The 20,389-nt window shown below is 46.3% G+C and overlaps 1 protein-coding gene across 3 annotated transcripts in view; it reads left to right on the top strand.

Moving 5' to 3' along the window:
• Positions 1–260: 260 nt before the first annotated feature.
• Positions 261–20,389, top strand: part of PDE10A (phosphodiesterase 10A) — a 384,127-nt gene continuing 363,998 nt past the window's right edge. For all 3 annotated transcript variants that reach the window (XM_040429292.1, XM_040429293.1, XM_040429294.1), the window contains exon 1: positions 261–569. In XM_040429292.1, coding sequence (XP_040285226.1) covers positions 506–569 — 64 coding nt within the window. In that variant the 5' untranslated portion in view covers positions 261–505. The remainder of the gene's footprint in view (positions 570–20,389) is intronic.

Raw genomic sequence — 20,389 nt, 5'->3', positions numbered from 1 at the left:
CAGTGTGAGCGGCTCCTCTTGCCCTCTATGTCCAGGGCACACTGTATAGCATGCATGAGGCAGGGTGAGCGGCTTCTCCAGCAGTCCACGTCCAGTCCCACTCACGAGTCACAACCATCCCTGCCTGTCCCCGCTTCCAGCTGCTACATATAAGGGGGCGGCCGCACAGCCCCGCCCTGGACTCCGCCTCCTCCGGCTCTCCCGCCCACTGCTGGCACCCCACCCTCTTCCCTTCACATCATCCCCGGCAGAGAAGGAAGGCTTGGAGTGCAGAGGAAAGCATACAAAGTCTGGTGGGTGGAGGCAGGAGAAGACCTAGAAGTGCTGGGTGGGAGGCAGAGGAACGGCAGCTGAAGCCACAGCTATTGGGTGCACAGCCATCTCCCCTCTGTATCAGGGGGTAGAGGCGCCCTGCGTCCTGTCACCATATACATCACACGCTGTAGCCAGTGCTGACACCAAGTGAGGGCTTCTTCCTCTCTTCATCCCATCACTGGGGGCAGACATGGAAGATGGACCCTCTTCTGAAGGCTGCTTTAGAAGGTTCACCGACTGCTTTTTAGGCGCCAGTAAGTACCCATCAGCTGCTGTGCAGCGTCATGTGGTTATACCCGGCGCCAGGTGCTGGGTACCGATGTGCCACTTATGGGCTGGGATGAGATTGGCTAGCCGAGCTTGTGTGCCAGCTACAGGATGAGGAAGATACCTAGTGTGTGGCTGCTGCTTGTATTATTTGAGCTTGTGTGCCAGCTGTGGGATCAAGTAGGTACCCAGTGTGTGTGGCTGCTGCTTGTATTATTGAAGCTTGTGTGCCAGCTGTGGGATAAGGTAGGTACCCAGTGTGTGTGGCTGCTGCCTGTATTATTGGAGCTTGTGGTGCCAGCTGTGGGATCAGGTAGGTACCCAGTGTGTGTGGCTGCTGCCTGTATTATTAGAGCTTGTGTGCCAGCTGTGGGATCAGGTAGGTACCCAGTGTGTGTGGCTGCTGCCTGTATTATTAGAGCTTGTGTGCCAGCTGTGGGATCAAGTAGGTACCCAGTGTGTGTGGCTGCTGCTTGTATTATTGAAGCTTGTGTGCCAGCTGTGGGATCAAGTAGGTACCCAGTGTGTGTGGCTGCTGCTTGTATTATTTGAGCTTGTGTGCCAGCTGTGGGATCAGGTAGGTACCCAGTGTGTGTGGCTGCTGCCTGTATTATTAGAGCTTGTGTGCCAGCTGTGGGATCAAGTAGGTACCCAGTGTGTGTGGCTGCTGCTTGTATTATTGAAGCTTGTGTGCCAGCTGTGGGATCAGGTAGGTACCCAGTGTGTGTGGCTGCTGCCTGTATTATTAGAGCTTGTGTGCCAGCTGTGGGATCAAGTAGGTACACAGTGTGTGTGGCTGCTGCCTGTATTATTGGAGCTTGTGGTGCCAGCTGTGGGATCAGGTAGGTACCCAGTGTGTGTGGCTGCTGCCTGTATTATTGGAGCTTGTGGTGCCAGCTGTGGGATCAGGTAGGTACCCAGTGTGTGTGGCTGCTGCCTGTATTATTGGAGCTTGTGGTGCCAGCTGTGGGATCAAGTAGGTACACAGTGTGTTTGGCTGCTGCCTGTATTATTGGAGCTTGTGGTGCCAGCTGTGGGATCAGGTAGGTACCCAGTGTGTGTGGCTGCTGCCTGTATTATTGGAGCTTGTGGTGCCAGCTGTGGGATCAGGTAGGTACCCAGTGTGTGTGGCTGCTGCCTGTATTATTAGAGCTTGTGTGCCAGCTGTGGGATCAAGTAGGTACCCAGTGTGTGTGGCTGCTGCCTGTATTATTGGAGCTTGTGTGCCAGTTGTGGGATCAAGTAGGTACCCAGTGTGTGTGGCTGCTGCCTGTATTATTAGAGCTTGTGTGCCAGCTGTGGGATCAAGTAGGTACCCAGTGTGTGTGGCTGCTGCCTGTATTATTAGAGCTTGTGTGCCAGCTGTGGGATAAGGTAGGTACCCAGTGTGTGTGGCTGCTGCCTGTATTATTGGAGCTTGTGTGCCAGCTGTGGGATAAGGTAGGTTGTCAGTGTGTGGCTGCTGCCTGTATTATTGGAGCTTGTGTGCCAGCTGTGGGGTGAGGTAGGTTGTCTGTGGTCAGGGGTACCAGCCTCTGGGTGTGTGCTGAGGTGTCACTCTGCGTCAGTGGTTTAGTCCTGCAGGTTTGTGAACCCTCCATGGTCCTTGACCTAAACCTGGTACCAGTAAGTACCCCCATTGTGATGGTGGTTTGGTTTCTTTCTGACACTTTTCTTGGGTTAATCAGGAGTGTCTGTGGCACTGGGCATTGATTGTTCCGTAGTGCGGTGCCAGTTAGGTTCCTCTCTTCTCTCCGGTTGTAGCGCCTCTTTTATTTCCATTTCTGCGGTGTAGGAGAAGTTTGCACTCCTAGCCTCCATTGATACCATAGAGCTGTATACAGGTGCGCTGTGCGCTCACAGGATGGCGGTGCTTTATCTTACAGATATTGTTAATGTGTATTATATAAGTAACACTTAAAGGGTTGTCTCACTTCAGTAAATGGCATTTATCATGTAGAGAAAGTTTATACAAGCCACTTACTAATGTATTGTTATTGTCCATGTTGCTTCCTTTGCTGGCAGGATTTATTTTTCCATCACATTATACCCTGCTCGTTTCCATGGTTACAGACCACCCCGCAATCCATCAGTGGTGGTGGTCGTGCTTGCACAATATAGAAAAAAGCACTAGCCTACGTGCGCTCCCATGGTCCCGGCCATCAGAGAGGCTGGTGCTTTTTTCTATAGTGTGCAAGTACGACCACCACTGCTGGATTGCAAGGTGGTCTGTAGCCATGGAAACAAGCAGTACATAATGTGATGGTAAAATGAATTCTCCCAGCAAAGGAAGCAATATGGATAATAACAATATAATACATTAGTAAGTGCCTTGTATTAACTTTCTCTACATGATAAATGCCACTTACTGAAGTGAGACAACCCTTTAAATCATTGTGGAATGAATGACTTTGCCACTTTCTAAGGCTACGTTCACATCTGTGCTGTAATTCCCATTTTCCATTACAGGAACAGAATGGAAATAATGGCAGTGCTGGATCCGTCATCAGACACCAGAGCTCCTGACGGCTCCTGTTTACCGTCCTCATGTTCCTTGGGACATCACTTTGCCGGACATAATAGCCCAGCATACTGTGTCCCCAACCTCTGACGCAGATATGAACGCTGCCTTATAACATTCGTGTTTTCGTTTCTCACTATGTCAAGATCTGTTTACTGTCAGTGAATGGAAACTTTAAATCCAGACATGTGCAGACCTGATACTTCTCCCAGATAAATGTGAGTTATGATGTATCCCGTCCAGGCAATCCTATTAGATCTAAACAACCTGGCCTCCGGGCTGGCACATTCCAGCTCTGCTGAAGTGTTTAGATCGCAGAGGATTGTCTGGACGGGATATATTTGTCCTCATCGGTGAGAAGTATTGGGGCTTGGGAGTCTTTTAGATTATAGATGCAAACAAGACTGTTTCAGTCAGTGTTGGACTGGGGTACTTAGGGCCCACCAGTGCAACTGATTCTGGGGGCCCACCTTAGGGCTCCTGTACACAAACTTATTTTTTTTCCATGTCTGTACCATTCACTTCACTTTAATGGGGCTGCAAAAAAAAAAAAATAATGACTCTGTGTCTATGTCCGCATGGCCGTTCTGCAAAATGATAGAACATGTCCTATTATTGTCGGCATTACAGACAAGGATAGGACTGTTCTATTAGGGGCCAGCTGCTCTGTTCCGCATAATGTGGAATGCATGTTTTGCGGATCCGCAATTTGTGGACTGCACAGATGGATTTTTCTGCGACTGTTGCGTCGCAGTCGCAGCATGTTGCATGTTGCAGTGCGACACCATAGACTGCCATTATAAAAATTGTTGCGCGACATTAGTGCAACAAAATGTAACGCTACAAATGTTGCAGTGTAGTTGTGCCCTATCTGTCGCGCTACTTATTGTCGTGTTGTTGTGTAGACCTAGCCTTCTAGTAGATGGTAGAACTTAGGAGACAGTGTCCTCCATCTTTATCTGCACAGTACCTTGTGCTTGAACTTGTGTGAGGATCTGCACGATCTGTTCACCTACATGAGTCGTGTAATTTGTCCGATAAAAGAAAATGTAATGTCTGCACCTACCTCTGTATATATAAATTATGTAACCATATTAATAAATGATGAAGACTTGTGAATCATTGATGAGCCATTTGGACGTTTTATAGTTGAAATCTCTGATAATCTGTGGGTTTAATTGTTGTTACTTGTGTTTTCTTCATCACTGTTGAGGTCGTCGTCTCGGCCTAACCTTCTAATGGGTTAGACATCTACTTGTAGTGTTCTGTGATTATAAAACCAAATAAATGTAACTTATTTGCCCGTTAAGGATGTGGAGAGCAGCTCAGATTGTCTTCTAGGTTTATGGCAGCTCTGCTCATTCTTTGGATACAGATGATATTTGGGAGTTGCCTCGCTATTCTGTTTTGAGCCACTGGACCAGATGTGGTTTGCTAAATGTATAAAGCAGGAAGTATTGAAGGGCACTACATGCACCGTTATATGGGTGTGAGAAACCAATACACTGCCATAAGGTATTCCATTGTCACGTGGGGCACAGTGGGTGTTCAGTGTGTAACTGGGTCTAGATATACTGTACTCTTGGCTTCTACCTTCTGCTTAGTTTTGAACCTAGATCAAGCTGTTTAGTTTTTTTTAGAGATTTCAGCTGTAATTTATGCCAGTTTTCTATTATACAGGTCATGTCGGCGGTGGAAACAGAATTTTTTTTTTTGCACAAAATTGGACTGGCTGGTCTTCTCTTCAGCGTTGTAGAATGGGGCCCCTCTGGACAGGTCATTAGTATCTGACATCCAGGACCCCCACCAATTAGCTCTTTGAGAAGACACCTGTACTTGTGGTACCGCTGTGGCCTTCTCACATTCTCACAGCTTTTCCTAGGCCAGTGATGTCACGTTTATCGATCACGTGGCCTAGGCCCAGCTCAGCCCCACAGAAGTGAATGGTACTCGGCTGTGATACTGAGCAGAAGGATGGCCGTGGTGCTGATCGAGGAGGATAGGTAATCAGTTTAAAAGTCTCAGCAAACCCCTTTAAGATTTGTGTGCCTTTTGAATCTGTTCTGAAAAATACATGGAAATTCACACTTGTGCTGCTGAACCAATTAAAGGGAAAGTGCCATCAGAAATTTACCTTTGTTTAACCCCTTAAGGACTCAGGACGCACCGGTACTTCCTAACTTTAAATCGCGATTGCGGCGGGGGTTAATCGCAACAGGATGCCCGCTGCATCGGCGATCGCAGCAAACCGCAGGTCAATTCAGACCTGTGGTTTGCTGCGTTTCCGGTCCATTCGGGTCATCGGATGAACCGGAAAAGGACTGTGATCGGTGGTGTGATTACACACCACCAATCACAGTCCGAGCATTTGCTGATGGTGCTGATTAGGGGTGGCGGTGCTGTCCAAGGTGCTGATTGGTGAAGGGAGAGAGCCGGGAGATTCAAACTCCCGGCGCTCCTCTCTCCCCTCCTCTTCCTGTTCAGCACCTGCACCGTCCACAACCGTCCTCACCAGGCTCCTGCGATCCCCTCGTCGTCGGCACCCATAACCCTCCTGCACCCATCACCCTCCAGGTAGGTTAGGGTCAGTGAGGGAGAGGCATCGTTAGGCAGGGATAGAAGGGAAAAGTTAGTTAGGAAAAAAAAACACTTTATCTAAATTTTATTGTTTTTTAGCTTTCAGACCCTAGACCCCCCCCCCCTGCCACTTGCCCCCCCTTATTCAGATAATGCAGCATGTCCCCCCCGAGGTGATCCTGCCCATGACCGTCTGTATAACATACGGCCGGTCAACGATCACTTTGGGGCCAAATTTGCGCAGGCCTACGTACCTGGAAGGGAGGTCACGGATGATGAGTCTCTCGTTGCGTTAAAGGGAAGACTCAGTTTCCGCCAATACATTCCCACTAAGCGGGCGAGGTATGGCGTGATCAAAATGTCTTTTGCACCCCCAATTAGTGTCAATAAAACCGCCATCTCATCCCGCAAAAAATGAGCCCCTACATTAGATAGTCGCCCAACAAAAAATAAATAAACTGTAGCTCCCAGGCTATGGAGATACTAAAATAATTTTTTTTGGTTCCTAAAACGATAATATAGTGTAAAATCTAAATAAATTTTAAAATGTAGACATATTAGGTATCGCTGCGTCTGTAAGAATCTGCCCTATAAAAATAACATTTGACCAAACCCCTCGGATGAACAGCGTTAAAAATATGAAATAAAAACGGTGCCAAAACACCAATTTTTTGGCAAAATTTCCATTTGAATCCTTTTTTTCCGGTAATAAAGCAAGGGTTAACAGCCAAACAAAACTAAATATTTATTGCCCTGATTCTGTAGTTTGCAGAAACACCCCTTATGTGGTCGTAAATGGCTATATAGCCACACGGCAGGGCATAGAACGAAGGGAACGATAAATATGGTTTCTGGAAGGCAGATTTTGATGGACTGGTTTATTTACACCATGTCCCATTAGAAGCCCCCCCTGAAGTAGCCTAGACTAGAAACTCCAAAAAAGTGACCCCCATCTAAGAAACTACACCCCTCAAGGTATTCAAAAGTTACTTTACAAACTTTGTTAACCCTTTAGGTGTTCCACAAAACTAAATAGCGAATGTAGAAACAATTTTAGAATTTAAATTTTTTGTTACCTTGCCTCAAAGAAGTGTAATATAGAGCAACCAAAAATCATATTTACCCTAAAATAGTCCCAAAACATCAAGCACCTTATCCCGTAGTTTCCTAGATGGGTTCACTTTTATGGAGTTTCTACTCTAGGGGTGCATCAGGGGGCTTGAAAGGGTACATGGTGTAAATAAACCAGTCCAGCAAAATCTGCCTTCCAAAAACCATATGGCGTTCCCCTTCTTCTATATTCTGCCGTTTAGCCAGGACCCATTCATTTCTATGGGGCTGTTCACTTGTGCGTTGCGTGAAAATCGCAGCATGCTCTATATTCTGCGTTTTTCACGCAACGCAGGCCCCATAGAAGTGAATGGGGTTGCGTGAAAATCGCAAGCATCCGCAAGCAAGTGCGGATGCGGTGCGATTTTCACGCACGGTTGCTAGGAGACGATCGGGATGGAGACCCGATCATTATTATTTTCCCTTATAACATGGTGTTATAAGGGAAAATAATAGCATTCTGAATGCATAGTAAAATAGCGCTGGAGGGGTTAATTTTTTTTTAAACTCGCCTTAATCCACTTGATCGCGAAGCCCGGCATCTCCTTCTATCTTCATCTTAGCTGTGTGCAGCAACAGGACCTGTGGTGATGTCACTCTGGTCATCACATGGTCCGTCACATGATCTTTTACCATGGTGATGGATCATGTGATGACCAGAGTTATGTCACCACAGGTCCTGTTGCTGCACACAGCTAAGATGAAGACAGAAGGAGATGCCGGGCTTCGCGATCAAGTGGATTAAGGTGAGTTACATTATTATTATTTTTTTTAACCTCTCCAGCCCTATTGTACTATGCATTCTGTATTCAGAATGCTATTATTTTCCCTTATAACTATGTTATAAGGGAAAATAATACAATCTACAGAACACCGATCCCAAGCCCGAACTTCTGTGAAGAAGTTCGGGTTTGGGTACCAAGCATGCTCGATTTTTCTCACGTGAGTGCAAACCGCATTACAATGTTTTGCACTCGCGCGGAAAAATCACGCATGTTCCTGCAACGTACCTGCACCTCTTCCCGCAACGCCCGTCTGAAAGAGGCCTTAAAGTGACACTTAAAGAATTTTAAGAGTTTTCATTTTCCGTAGCACTATATTTTAAATAAATGTGTGTAATCCTGCAGTTTGGCCACTAGGCTTAATACTACTAGATCATGATTTCCTGTTCTGTACAGGTAACTTTCTAGCCATCTCATTATCATCACCTCTATATACATGGATACAAGAACCTTTCACACTGCTTATCTGCTCCATCTTGACCTCTGCACAGGTCACAGAGCGTGCCTAGTAAGCTCTCTAATAGAAGTCAATGGGTCCCCTCCTGACTATTGTGTCTGTGATCCATGTAGCTGGAAGTCTTAGAGGGGTTATCAGGTAATAAATATTGATGATCTATGTCCAGGATAGGTCATTAATATATCGGCAGGGGACACCTGGGACCCCCACTGATCAGCTGTTAGAAGCGGTGAGCACTACAGCCTCTTCCTAGGCCATGTGTTGTCACCAAACATCATTCACATGGCTTAGTTGCAGCCCTGCCCCATTGAAGTGAATGAGGCTGGGCTCCAATGCCAAGCACATCCCCCTGTACTTTGTGCTTGGGAGTGATGCCAGGAGCCACCTGTGGTCACCAGATCACCGGTGAGCGCAGCAGCTCCCCGTAACAGCTGATCGGTGGATTTGCCAGGTGCCCCCCCGTTCTGATAACTATGACCTATCCTGAGAATATGTCATCATTATATATTACTGGCTAACCTCTTTAACATATTTTAGGCCTAGTGGCCAGTGTTTAAACTGCAGAATTTAATAATTGTGTTTTAAATATAGACGGGGACATGAACATTTTTCTAAAATGCCAAAAATTTGAAAAAACTGTGCTGAACATGATTAAACAATAGGAGGTTTTCTGATGACTCATTCCCTTTAAGTTAAGAGTAGAGTTGAGCGAACACCTGGATGTTCGGGTTCGAGAAGTTCGGCCGAACTTCCCGAAAATGTTCGGGTTCGGGATCCGAACTTCGCCCCGAACCCCATTGAAATCAATGGGGACCCGAACTTTTCGGCACTAAAAAGGCTGTAAAATAGCCCAGGAAAGGGCTAGAGGGCTGCAAAAGGCAGCAAAATGTAGGTAAATCCCCTGCAAAAAATAGGGGGATAGGGAAATGAAAATAAAAAAAAATTAACCAATATCAATTGGAGAGAGGTCCCATAGCAGAGAATCAGGCTTCATGTCACCCACCACTGGAACAGGCCTCTGTGAGATATTTAGGCCCCGGCACCCAGACAGAGGAGAGAGGTCCCATAGCAGAGAATCAGGTTTCATGTCCTAGCAGAGAATCAGGCTTCATGTCATAGCAGAGAATCAGGCTTCATGTCATAGCAGAGAATCAGGCTTCACGTCACCCACCACTGGAACAGGCCATTGTCAGATATTTTTAGGCCCCGGCACCCAGACAGAGGAGAGAGGCCTCATAGCAGAGATTCAGGCTTCATGTCATAGCAGAGAATCAGGCATTATGTCACCCACCACTGGAACAGGCCACTGTCCGATATTTAGGCCCCGGCACCCAGACGGAGGAGAGGTTCATTCAACTTTGGGTTGCCCCGCAATATAATGGTAAAATTAAAAAAAAGAGGATTGAATGAAGTGCCCTGGAGTACAAGAATATATGGTTAAGGGGAGGTAGTTATAAATGTCTAATCTGCACAAGGGATGGACAGGTCCTGTGGGATCCATGCCTGGTTCATTTTTATGAACGTCAGCTTGTCCACATTGGCTGTAGACAGGCGGCTGCGTTTGTCTGTAATGACGCCCCCTGCCGTGCTGAATACACGTTCAGACAAAACGCTGGCCGCCGGGCAGGCCAGCACCTCCAAGGCATAAAAGGCTAGCTCTGGCCACGTGGACAATTTGGAGACTCAGAAGTTGAATGGGGCCGAACCATCAGTCAGTACGTGGAGGGTTGTGCACACGTACTGTTCCACCATGTTAGTGAAATGCTGCCTCCTGCTAACACGTTCCGTATCAGGTGGTGGTGCAGTTAGCTGTGGCGTGGTGACAAAACTTTTCCACATCTCTGCCATGCTAACCCTGCCCTCAGAGGAGCTGGCTGTGACACAGCTGCGTTGGTGACCTCTTGCTCCTCCTCTGCCTTTGCCTTGGGCTTCCACTTGTTCCCCTGTGACATTTGGGAATGCTCTCAGTAGCGCGTCTACCAACGTGCGCTTGTACTCGCGCATCTTCCTATCACGCTCCAGTGCAGGAAGTAAGGTGGGCACATTGTCTTTGTACCGGGGATCCAGCAGGGTGACAACCCAGTAGTCCGCACACGTTAAAATGTAGGAAACTCTGCTGTCGTTGCGCAGGCACTGCAGCATGTAGTCGCTCATGTGTGCCAGGCTGCCCAGAGGTAAGGACAAGCTGTCCTCTGTGGGAGGAGTATCGTCATCGTCCTGCGTTTTCCCCCCAGCCACGCACCAGTGATGGGCCCGAGCTGCGTTAGTTGCCACCCCGCTATGAACATGCTTCATCCTCCTCCACCTCCCCCTCATCCTCGTCCTCCAGTAGTGGGCCCTGTCTGGCCACATTTGTACCTGGCCTCTGCTGTTGCAAAAAACCTCCCTCTGAGTCACTTCGAAGAGACTGGCCTGAAAGTGCTAAAAATGACCCCTCTTCCTCCTCCTGGGCCACCTCCTCTTCCATCATCGCCCTAAGTGTTTTCTCAAGGAGACATAGAAGTGGTAATGTAACGCTGATAACGACGTCATCGCCACTGGCCATGTTGGTGGAGTACTCGAAACAGCGCAACAGGGCGCACAGGTCTCGCATGGAGGCCCAGTCATTGGTGGTGAAGTGGTGCTGTTCCGCAGTGCGACTGACCCGTGCGTGCTGCAGCTGAAACTCCACTATGGCCTGCTGCTGCTCGCACAGTCTGTCCAGCATGTGCAAGGTGGAGTTCCACCTGGTGGGCACGTCGCATATGAGGCGGTGAGCGGGAAGGCCGAAGTTACGCTGTAGCGCAGACAGGCGAGCAGCGGCAGGATGTGCACGCCGGAAGCGCGCACAGACGGCCCGCACTTTATGCAGCAGCTCTGACATGTCGGGGTAGTTGTGAATGAACTTCTGCACCACCAAATTCAGCACATGCGCCAGGCAAGGGATGTGCGTCAAGCCGGCTAGTCCCAGAGCTGCAACGAGATTTCGCCCATTATCGCACAGCACCAGGCCAGGCTTGAGGCTCACCGGCAGCAACCACTCGTCGGTCTGTTGTTCTATACCCCGCCACAACTCCTGTGCGGTGTGGGGCCTGTCCCCCAAACATATGAGTTTCAGAATGCTGACGTTTACCCCGGGCTGTGCTGAAGTTGGTGGTGAAGGTGTGTGGCTGACTGGATGAGCAGGTGGAAGAAGAGGAGGAGGAAGCAGAGTAGGAGGAGGAGGCAAAGAATGTTGCCCTGCGATCCTTGGCGGCGGAAGGACGTGCGCCAAACAGCTCTTCGCCTGGGGCCCAGCCGCCACTACATTTACCCAGTGTGCAGTTAGGGAGCTATAGCGTCCCTGGCCGTGCTTACTGGTCCACGTATCTGGGGTTAGGTGGACCTTGCCACAGATGGCGTTGCGCAGTGCACACTTGATTTTATCAGATACTTGGTTGTGCAGGGAAGGCACGGCTCTCTTGGAGAGGTAGTGGCGGCTGGGAACAACATACTGTGGGACAGGAAGCGACATGAGCTGTTTGAAGCTGTCTGTGTCCACCAGCCTGAATGACAGCATTTTATAGGCCAGTAGTTTAGAAATGCTGGCATTCAGGGCCAGGGATCGAGGGTGGCTAGGTGGGAATTTACGCTTTCTCTCAAATGTTTGTGAGATGGAGAGCTGAACGCTGCCGTGTGACATGGTTGAGATGCTTGGTGACGGAGGTGGTGGTGGTGTTGGTGGTACATCCTCTGTTTGCTGGGCGGCAGGTGCTAACATTCCTCCAGAGGCGGAGAAAGAGGCCGAAGCAGCAGCAGAAGAGGTAGCAGGGGGAGCCTGAGTGAGTTCCTTGTTTTTAAGGTGTTTACTCCACTGCAGTTCATGCTTTGCATGCAGGTGCCTGGTCATGCAGGTTGTGCTAAGGTTCAGAACGTTAATGCATGCTTTGCATGCAGGTGCCTGGTCATGCAGGTTGTGCTAAGGTTCAGAACGTTAACCCCTTAAGGACCGGGCTCATTTTCACCTTAAGGACCAGGCCATTTTTTGGAAATCTGACCATTGTCACTTTAAGTGCTAATAACTTTAAAACGCTTTGACTTATCCAGGCCGTTCTGAGATTGTTTTTTCGTCACATATTGTACTTCATGACACTGGTAAAATGAAGTCAAAAAAATTATTTTTTTTTGCACAAAAAAATACCTAATTTACCAAAAATTTGGAAAAATTTGCAAATTTCAAAGTTTCAGTTTCTCTACTTCTGTAATACATAGTAATACCCCAAAAAATTGTGATGACTTTACATTCCCCATATGTCTACTTCATGTTTGAATTGTTTTGGGAATGATATTTTATTTTTTGGGGATGTTATAAGGCTTAGAAGTTTAGAAGCAAATCTTGAAATTTTTCAGAAATTTACAAAAACTCAATTTTTAGGGACCAGTTCAGGTCTGAAGTCGATTTGCGAGGCTTACATAATAGAAACCACCCAAAAATGACCCCATCTAAGAAACTACACCCCTCAAGGTATTCAAAACTGATTTTGCATACATTATTAACCCTTTAGGTGTTGCACAAGAGTTATTGGCAAATGGGGAGGAAATTTGAGAATTTAATTTTTTTGTCTAATTTTTCATTTTAACACATTTTTTCCACTAACAAAGCAAGGGTTAACAGCCAAACAAGATTGTATCTTTATTGCCCTGACTCTGCCGTTTACAGAAACACCCCATATGTGGCCGTAAACTACTGTACGGGCACACAGTAGGGCGTAGAGTGAAAGGTGCGCCGTTTTGTTTTTGGAGGGCTGATTTTTATGGACTGGTTTTTTGACACCATGTCCCATTTGAAGCCCCCTGATGCACCCCTAGAGGAGAAACTCCCTAAAAGTGACCCCATCTAAGAAACTACACCCCTCAAGGTATTCAAAACTGATTTTACATACGTCGTTAACCCTTTAGGTGTTGCACAAGAGTTATTGGCAAATGGGGATGAAATTTGAGAATTTCATTTTTTTGCCTAATTTTCAATTTTAACCCATTTTTTCCACTAACAAAGCAAGGGTTAACAGCCAAACAAGACTGTATCTTTATTGCCCTGACTCTGCCGTTTACAGAAACACCCCATATGTGGCCGTAAACTACTGTACGGCCACACAGCGGGGCGCAGAGTGAAAGGTGCGCCGTTTGGTTTTTGGAAGGCTGATTTTGCTGGACTGTTTTTTTGACACCATGTCCCATTTGAAGCCCCCCTGATGCACCCCTAGAGTAGAAACTCCATAAAAGTGACCCCATCTAAGAAACTACACCCTTCAAGGTATTCAAAACTGATTTTACAAACGTTGTTAACCCTTTAGGTGTTGCACAAGATTTAATGGAAAATAGAGACACAATTTCAAAATTTCAAATTTTTGGCAGATTTTCCATTTTAATATTTTTTTTCCAGTTACAAAGCAAGGGTTAACAGCCAAACAAAACTCATTATTTATGGCCCTGATTCTGTAGTTTACAGAAACACCCCATATGTGTTCATAAACCGCTGTACGGGCACACGGCAGGGCGCAGAAGGAAAGGAATGCCATACGGTTTTTGGAAGGCAGGTTTTGCTGGACAGTTTTTTTGACACCATGTCCCATTTGAAGCCCCCCTGATGCACCCCTAGAGTGGAAACTCCAAAAAAGTGACTCCATTTTAGAAACTACGGGATAGGGTGGCAGTTTTGTTGGTACTAGTTTAGGGTACATATGATTTTTGGTTGCTCTATATTACACTTTTTGTGCAGCAAGGTAACAAGAAATAGCTTTTTTGGCACGTTTTTTTTTTTTGTTATTTACAACATTCATCTGACAGGTTAGATCATGTGGTAATTTTATAGAGCAGGTTGTCACGGATGCGGCGGTACCTAATATGTATACATTTTTTTTATTTATGTAAGTTTTATACAATAACTTCATTTTTAAAACCAAAAAAATGTTTTAGTGTCTCCATAGTCTAAGAGCCATAGTTTTTTCAGTTTTTGGGCGATTATCTTGAGTAGGGTCTCATTTTTTGCGGGATGAGATGACGGTTTGATTGGCACTATTTTGGGGTGCATATGACTTTTTGATCGCTTGCTATTACACTTTTTGTGACATAAGATGGCAAAAAATGGCTTTTTTTTACACTGTTTTTATTTTTATTTTTTTACGGTGGTCATCTGAGGGGTTAGGTCATGTGATATTTTTATAGAGCCGGTCGATACGGACGCGGCGATATCTAATATGTATATATTTTTTTTATTTATGTAAGTTTTACACAATGATTTCATTTTTGAAACAAAAAAATCATGTTTTAGTGTTTCCATAGTCTAAGAGCCATAGTTTTTTCAGCTTTTGGGCGATTATCTTGAGTAGGGTCTCATTTTTTGCGGGATGAGATGACGGTTTGATTGGTACTATTTTGGCGTACATGCGACTTTTTTGATCACTTTTATTACCTTTTTTGGGAAGTAAGGTGGGCAAAATTTCAATTTTCTCATAGTTTTTATTTTTTTATTTTTATGGCGTTCACCGTGCGGGGAAAGTAACATGACCATTTTATAGATCAGGTCGTTACGGACGCGGCGATACCTAATATGTGTAGTTTATTTTATTTTTTTAATTTTTATTCAGTGATAAATGTTATTTTTTTTTATCTTAACTTTTTTCACTTTTTACATTTTTTTGACCCAGACCCGCTTGGTTCTTGAAGATCCAGTGGGTCTGATGTCTGTATAATACAGTACAGTACAATATATATTGTTCTGTACTGTATTTTACTTACACTGAACAGAGCTATGCTTTCAGCATAGATCTGTTCAGCACCATGGACAGCAGGACGCCTGAGCAGGCGTCCTGTTGCCATGGGAACCCTCCCCGTCTGCTCAGAACTTCGCAGACGCGGAAGGGTAAGCACAGGGCTGAGGGGGGCTCTCTGGGGGCTCTCTCCCTCTCCATCGGGGGGCTGCAAAGGCACAGCAGCCCCCCGATGGAGAGGGAGGGAGCTCCCTGACCGATGACAGTTAACTTTTTCCATACAGCGGTCCGTACGGACCGCGGTATGGAAAGGGTTAAACGGCTGACATCTGCACAGATGTCAGCCGTTTATACCAGGGTGCCAGCAATGTGCTGGCACCCTGGTATACCCACTAGAAGCCAACGATCATTCATGGGGAGGCGGGCGGGGGATCGCGATCCCGCCTGCCGCACCGCCCGCCTCCCGCAACGCCCCCACCGCATGCGACACCCCCCCCGCACCACCCGCCGGCATCAAATCATGCAGGGGTGCAGGGGGGGGGTGAAAAATATAGATTTTAGCCACTCTAAAGTTTCTGATCGCCGCGGTCAGGGACCGCGGGGATCAGAAACTGCAAAAAGCGCAGCAAACCGCAGGTCTGAATTGACCTGCGGTTTGCTGCGATCGCCGACACGGGGGGGTCACATCACCCCCCCTGGCGTTGTCACAGGATGCCGGCTGAAGGATTTCAGCCGAAATCCCGTTCCGTTTAACCCCTCGGGCGCCGGAATACAGATTTTAAGTCAGGACGTACCGGTACGTCCTGTGTCCTTAAGGACTCGGGAAATAGGGCGTACCGGTACGTCCTATGTCCTTAAGGGGTTAATGCCTTGCTTCAGGCTCTGATGGCACAGCGTGCAAACCACTCGGGTCTTGTCGTCAGCACATTGTTTGAAGAACTGCCACGCCAGGGAACTCCTTGAAGCTGCCTTTGGGGTGCTGGGTCCCAGATGGCAGTGGCCAATAGCAGACGGACTCTCTTGGCGGCGGGTGTGATGCTTTTGCCCACTGCGCCCTCTTTTGCTACGCTGTTGGCTCGGTCTTACCACTGCCTCTTCCTCCAAATTCTGAAAGTCAGTGGCACGACCTTCATTCCATGTGGGGTCTAGGACCTCATTGTCCCCTGCATCGTCTTCCACCCAGTCTTCCTCCCTGACCTCCTGTTCAGTCTGCACACTGCAGAAAGACGCAGCAGTTGGCACCTGTGTTTCGTCATCATCAGAGACGTGCTGAGGTGGTATTCCCATGTCCTCATCATTAGGAAACATAAGTGGTTGTGCGTCAGTGCATTCTAATTCTTCCACCGCTGGGGAAGGGCTAGGTGGATGCCCTTGGGAAACCCTGCCAGCAGAGCCTTCAAACAGCATAAGAGACTGCTGCATAACTTGAGGCTCAGACAGTTTCCCTGATATGCATGCGGGTGATGTGACAGACTGATGGGCTTGGTTTTCAGGCACCATCTGTGCGCTTTCTGCAGAAGACTGGGTGGGAGATAATGTGAACGTGCTGGATCTACTGTCGGCCACCCAATTGACTAATGCCTGTACCTGCTCAGGCCTTACCATCCTTAGAACGGCATTGGGCCCCACCAAATATCGCTGTAAATTCTGGTTGCTACTGGGACCTGAGGTAGTTGGTTCACTAGGACGTGTGGCTGTGGCAGAACGGCCACGTCCTCTCCCAGCACCAGAGGGTCCACTAACACCACCGCGTCCGCGTCCCTTACTAGATGTTTTCCTCATTGTTACCGTTCACCACAATAAGAAAAAAATTATTTGGCCCAATGTATTGAATTCAAATTCAGGCCTTTTTTTTACAGGCACCTAACACTATATGGCTATCTATTTAGGTACCGTATTACACTAATACAGGCACAGCAGTAACCACAGATTTAGCTGAATATAAATTGTAGGCCTAGTATTTAGGCCCTGGATGACAGGTATCCCTTTTACGGACAGAATTAGACTTGGAAATGCACGGTAGCGTGTGAAGTTATTGAGGATGACCCTATCAGCACCTTCAATTTTATATACCCTTTTATGGATGGATTTAAACTTGGCCTGCTACAGCAGAAACCACTGATTTTGGGAATTGTATTTCAACCCAGAAAAAAATATATCCTATGCCAGACAGCAGACAGTATTACAATTGGCTAGCCACCGCTGAAACACCAGATTTAGGGTACTGCTATTTTGGCAATTGTATTTCACCCCTCAATAAAATAGCAAGCACATCCAAGCCCCTGATGTAGGATATAGCAAAAAAACAACAACACACTATTGATGGTTAAATGGACTTGGTGGCAGCTTGTGCTGGTGCACCACAAGAAACAAAATGGCCGCCGATCACCCCAGAAAAAAGTGACAGAAAAACGCTCTGGGCAGCCTAAAAACAGTGAGCAATTAACTAGCAGAAGTTGAATCATACACAGCTGTAGATCGATCGCTTCAGTAAGTGTTTTTGATGAGTAAATCCCTGCCTAATCTGGCCCTAACAGCAGCAGCTGCATCCTCTCCCTACACTGATCATAGCAGAGTGACGTGCGGCGCTACGTGACTCCAGCTTAAATAGAGGCTGGGTCACATGCTGCACTGGCCAATCACAGCCATGCCAATAGTAGGCATGGCTGTGATGGCCTCTTGGGGCAAGTAGTATGACGCTTGTTGATTGGCTGCTTTGCAGCCTTTTAAAAAGCGCCAAGAAAGCGTTGATCGCCGAACCCGGACTTTTATGTAAATGTTCGGGTCCGTGTCATGAACACCCCAAAATTCGGTACGAACCCGAACTATACAGTTCGGGTTCGCTCATCCCTAGTTAAGAGCTTTACTTAGCAATAATTTATGGAAATGTTAAAATGGGGATAAAATGTGCAGCTATCAGATCCTGTAAGAGGGATGCAGTATAAGTTCTAATCAGGTAGAAGATTCCTCTGTACACTGCGTGCAGAATTATTAGGCAAATGAGTATTTTGACCACATCATCCTCTTTATGCATGTTGTCTTACTCCAAGCTGTATAGGCTCGAAAGCCTACTACCAATTAAGCATATTAGGTGATGTGCATCTCTGTAATGAGAAGGGGTGTGGTCTAATGACATCAACACCCTATATTAGGTGTGCATAATTATTAGGCAACTTCCTTTCCTTTGGCAAAATGGGTCAAAAGAAGGACTTGACAGGCTCAGAAAAGTCAAAAATAGTGAGATATCTTGCAGAGGGATGCAGCACTCTTAAAATTGCAAAGCTTCTGAAGCGTGATCATCGAACAATCAAGCGTTTCATTCAAAATAGTCAACAGGGTCGCAAGAAGCGTGTGGAAAAACCAAGGCGCAAAATAACTGCCCATGAACTGAGAAAAGTCAAGCGTGCAGCTGCCAAGATGCCACTTGCCACCAGTTTGGCCATATTTCAGAGCTGCAACATCACTGGAGTGCCCAAAAGCACAAGGTGTGCAATACTCAGAGACATGGCCAAGGTAAGAAAGGCTGAAAGACGACCACCACTGAACAAGACACACAAGCTGAAACGTCAAGACTGGGCCAAGAAATATCTCAAGACTGATTTTTCTAAGGTTTTATGGACTGATGAAATGAGAGTGAGTCTTGATGGGCCAGATGGAAGGGCCCGTGGCTGGATTGGTAAAGGGCAGAGAGCTCCAGTCCGACTCAGACGCCAGCAAGGTGGAGGTGGAGTACTGGTTTGGGCTGGTATCATCAAAGATGAGCTTGTGGGGCCTTTTCGGGTTGAGGATGGAGTCAAGCTCAACTCCCAGTCCTACTGCCAGTTTCTGGAAGACACCTTCTTCAAGCAGTGATACAGGAAGAAGTCTGCATCCTTCAAGAAAAACATGATTTTCATGCAGGACAATGCTCCATCACACGCGTCCAAGTACTCCACAGCGTGGCTGGCAAGAAAGGGTATAAAAGAAGAAAATCTAATGACATGGCCTCCTTGTTCACGTGATCTTAACCCCATTGAGAACCTGTGGTCCATCATCAAATGTGAGATTTACAAGGAGGGAAAACAGTACACCTCTCTGAACAGTGTCTGGGAGGCTGTGGTTGCTGCTGCACGCAATGTTGATGGTGAACAGATCAAAACACTGACAGAATCCATGGATGTCAGGCTTTTGAGTGTCCTTGCAAAGAAAGGTGGCTATATTGGTCACTGATTTGTTTTTGTTTTGTTTTTGAATGTCAGAAATGTATATTTGTGAATGTTGAGATGTTATATTGGTTTCACTGGTAAAAATAAATAATTGAAATGGGTATATATTTGTTTTTTGTTAAGTTGCCTAATAATTATGCACAGTAATAGTCACCTGCACACACAGATATCCCCTTAAAATAGCTAAAGCTAAAAACAAACTAAAAACTACTTCCAAAAATATTCAGCTTTGATATTAATGAGTTTTTTGGCTTCATTGAGAACATGGTTGTTGTTCAATAATAAAATTAATCCTCAAAAATACAACTTGCCTAATAATTCTGCACTCCCTGTATATGCATCCATATTCTGAACATGTATGGCATGTAGTGAACCTTGCTGGTCATTTCCATAGGTTTGTGTTTATTTTAGTTGAGCCTTTTAGAAGAAACATCACTTGTGGTTTATTTTTATTTTTATTTTTTTTATAATACCACACTTTATGTTGTCTATGCTCTATGGCTCTGTTCACATAAGGCTAAATTTGGTGTTTGCACCACTGTTTTACCAAAATTGCAACAAAAATACTAATTATGCCCAAAATAGTATCGTACTTTGTTGGCCAGAAAGATCTATGTGATGTTAAATACTTTTGCGTCATTATAGAGTGCCAAAATGATTATGGCAGTGGCTAATAAAAAATTCTACAGCAAATTCAGGCATATAGTCAACATGGTTATGAGGGAAAATAATAGCATTCTAAATACAGAATGCATAGTACAATAGGGCTGGAGGGGTTAAAAAAAATAAAATAAAAATTTAACTAGCCTTGATCGACTTGTTCGCGCAGCCGGCTTCTCTTCTGTCTTGTTCTGTGAGGAATAGGACCTTTGATGACGTCGCTACGCTCATCACATGGTCCGTCACATGATCTATCACTATGGTGATGGATCATGTGACGGACCATGTGATGAACGTAGTGACGTCATCAAAGGTCCTATTCTTCACAAAAGAAGACAGAAGAGATGCCGGCTGCGCGAACAAGTGGATTATTATTTTTTTTTTTTTTAACCCCTCCAGCTCTATTGTACTGTGCATTCTGTATTTAGAATGCTATTATTTTCCCTCATAACCATGTTATAAGGGAAAATAATAATGATCGGGTTCCCATCCCGATCGTCACCTAGCAACAGTGTGTGAAAATCGCACTGCATCCGCACTTGCTTGCGGATGCTTGCGATTTTCACGCAACCCCATTCATTTCTATGGGGCCTGCGTTACGTGAAAAACGCACAAAGAGGAGCATGCTGCGATTTTTCACGCAACGCACAAGTGATGCGTAAAAATCACCGCTCATGTGCACAGCCCCATAGAAATGAATGGGTCCGGATTCAGTGCGGGTGCAATGCGTTCACCTCACGCATTGCACCTGCGCGGAAGTCTCGCCC

This window comes from Bufo bufo, chromosome 4, assembly GCF_905171765.1.
Source record: "Bufo bufo chromosome 4, aBufBuf1.1, whole genome shotgun sequence".
Taxonomy (NCBI): Eukaryota; Metazoa; Chordata; class Amphibia; order Anura; family Bufonidae; genus Bufo; species Bufo bufo.
This window is presented reverse-complemented; position numbering and strand designations above follow the sequence as displayed.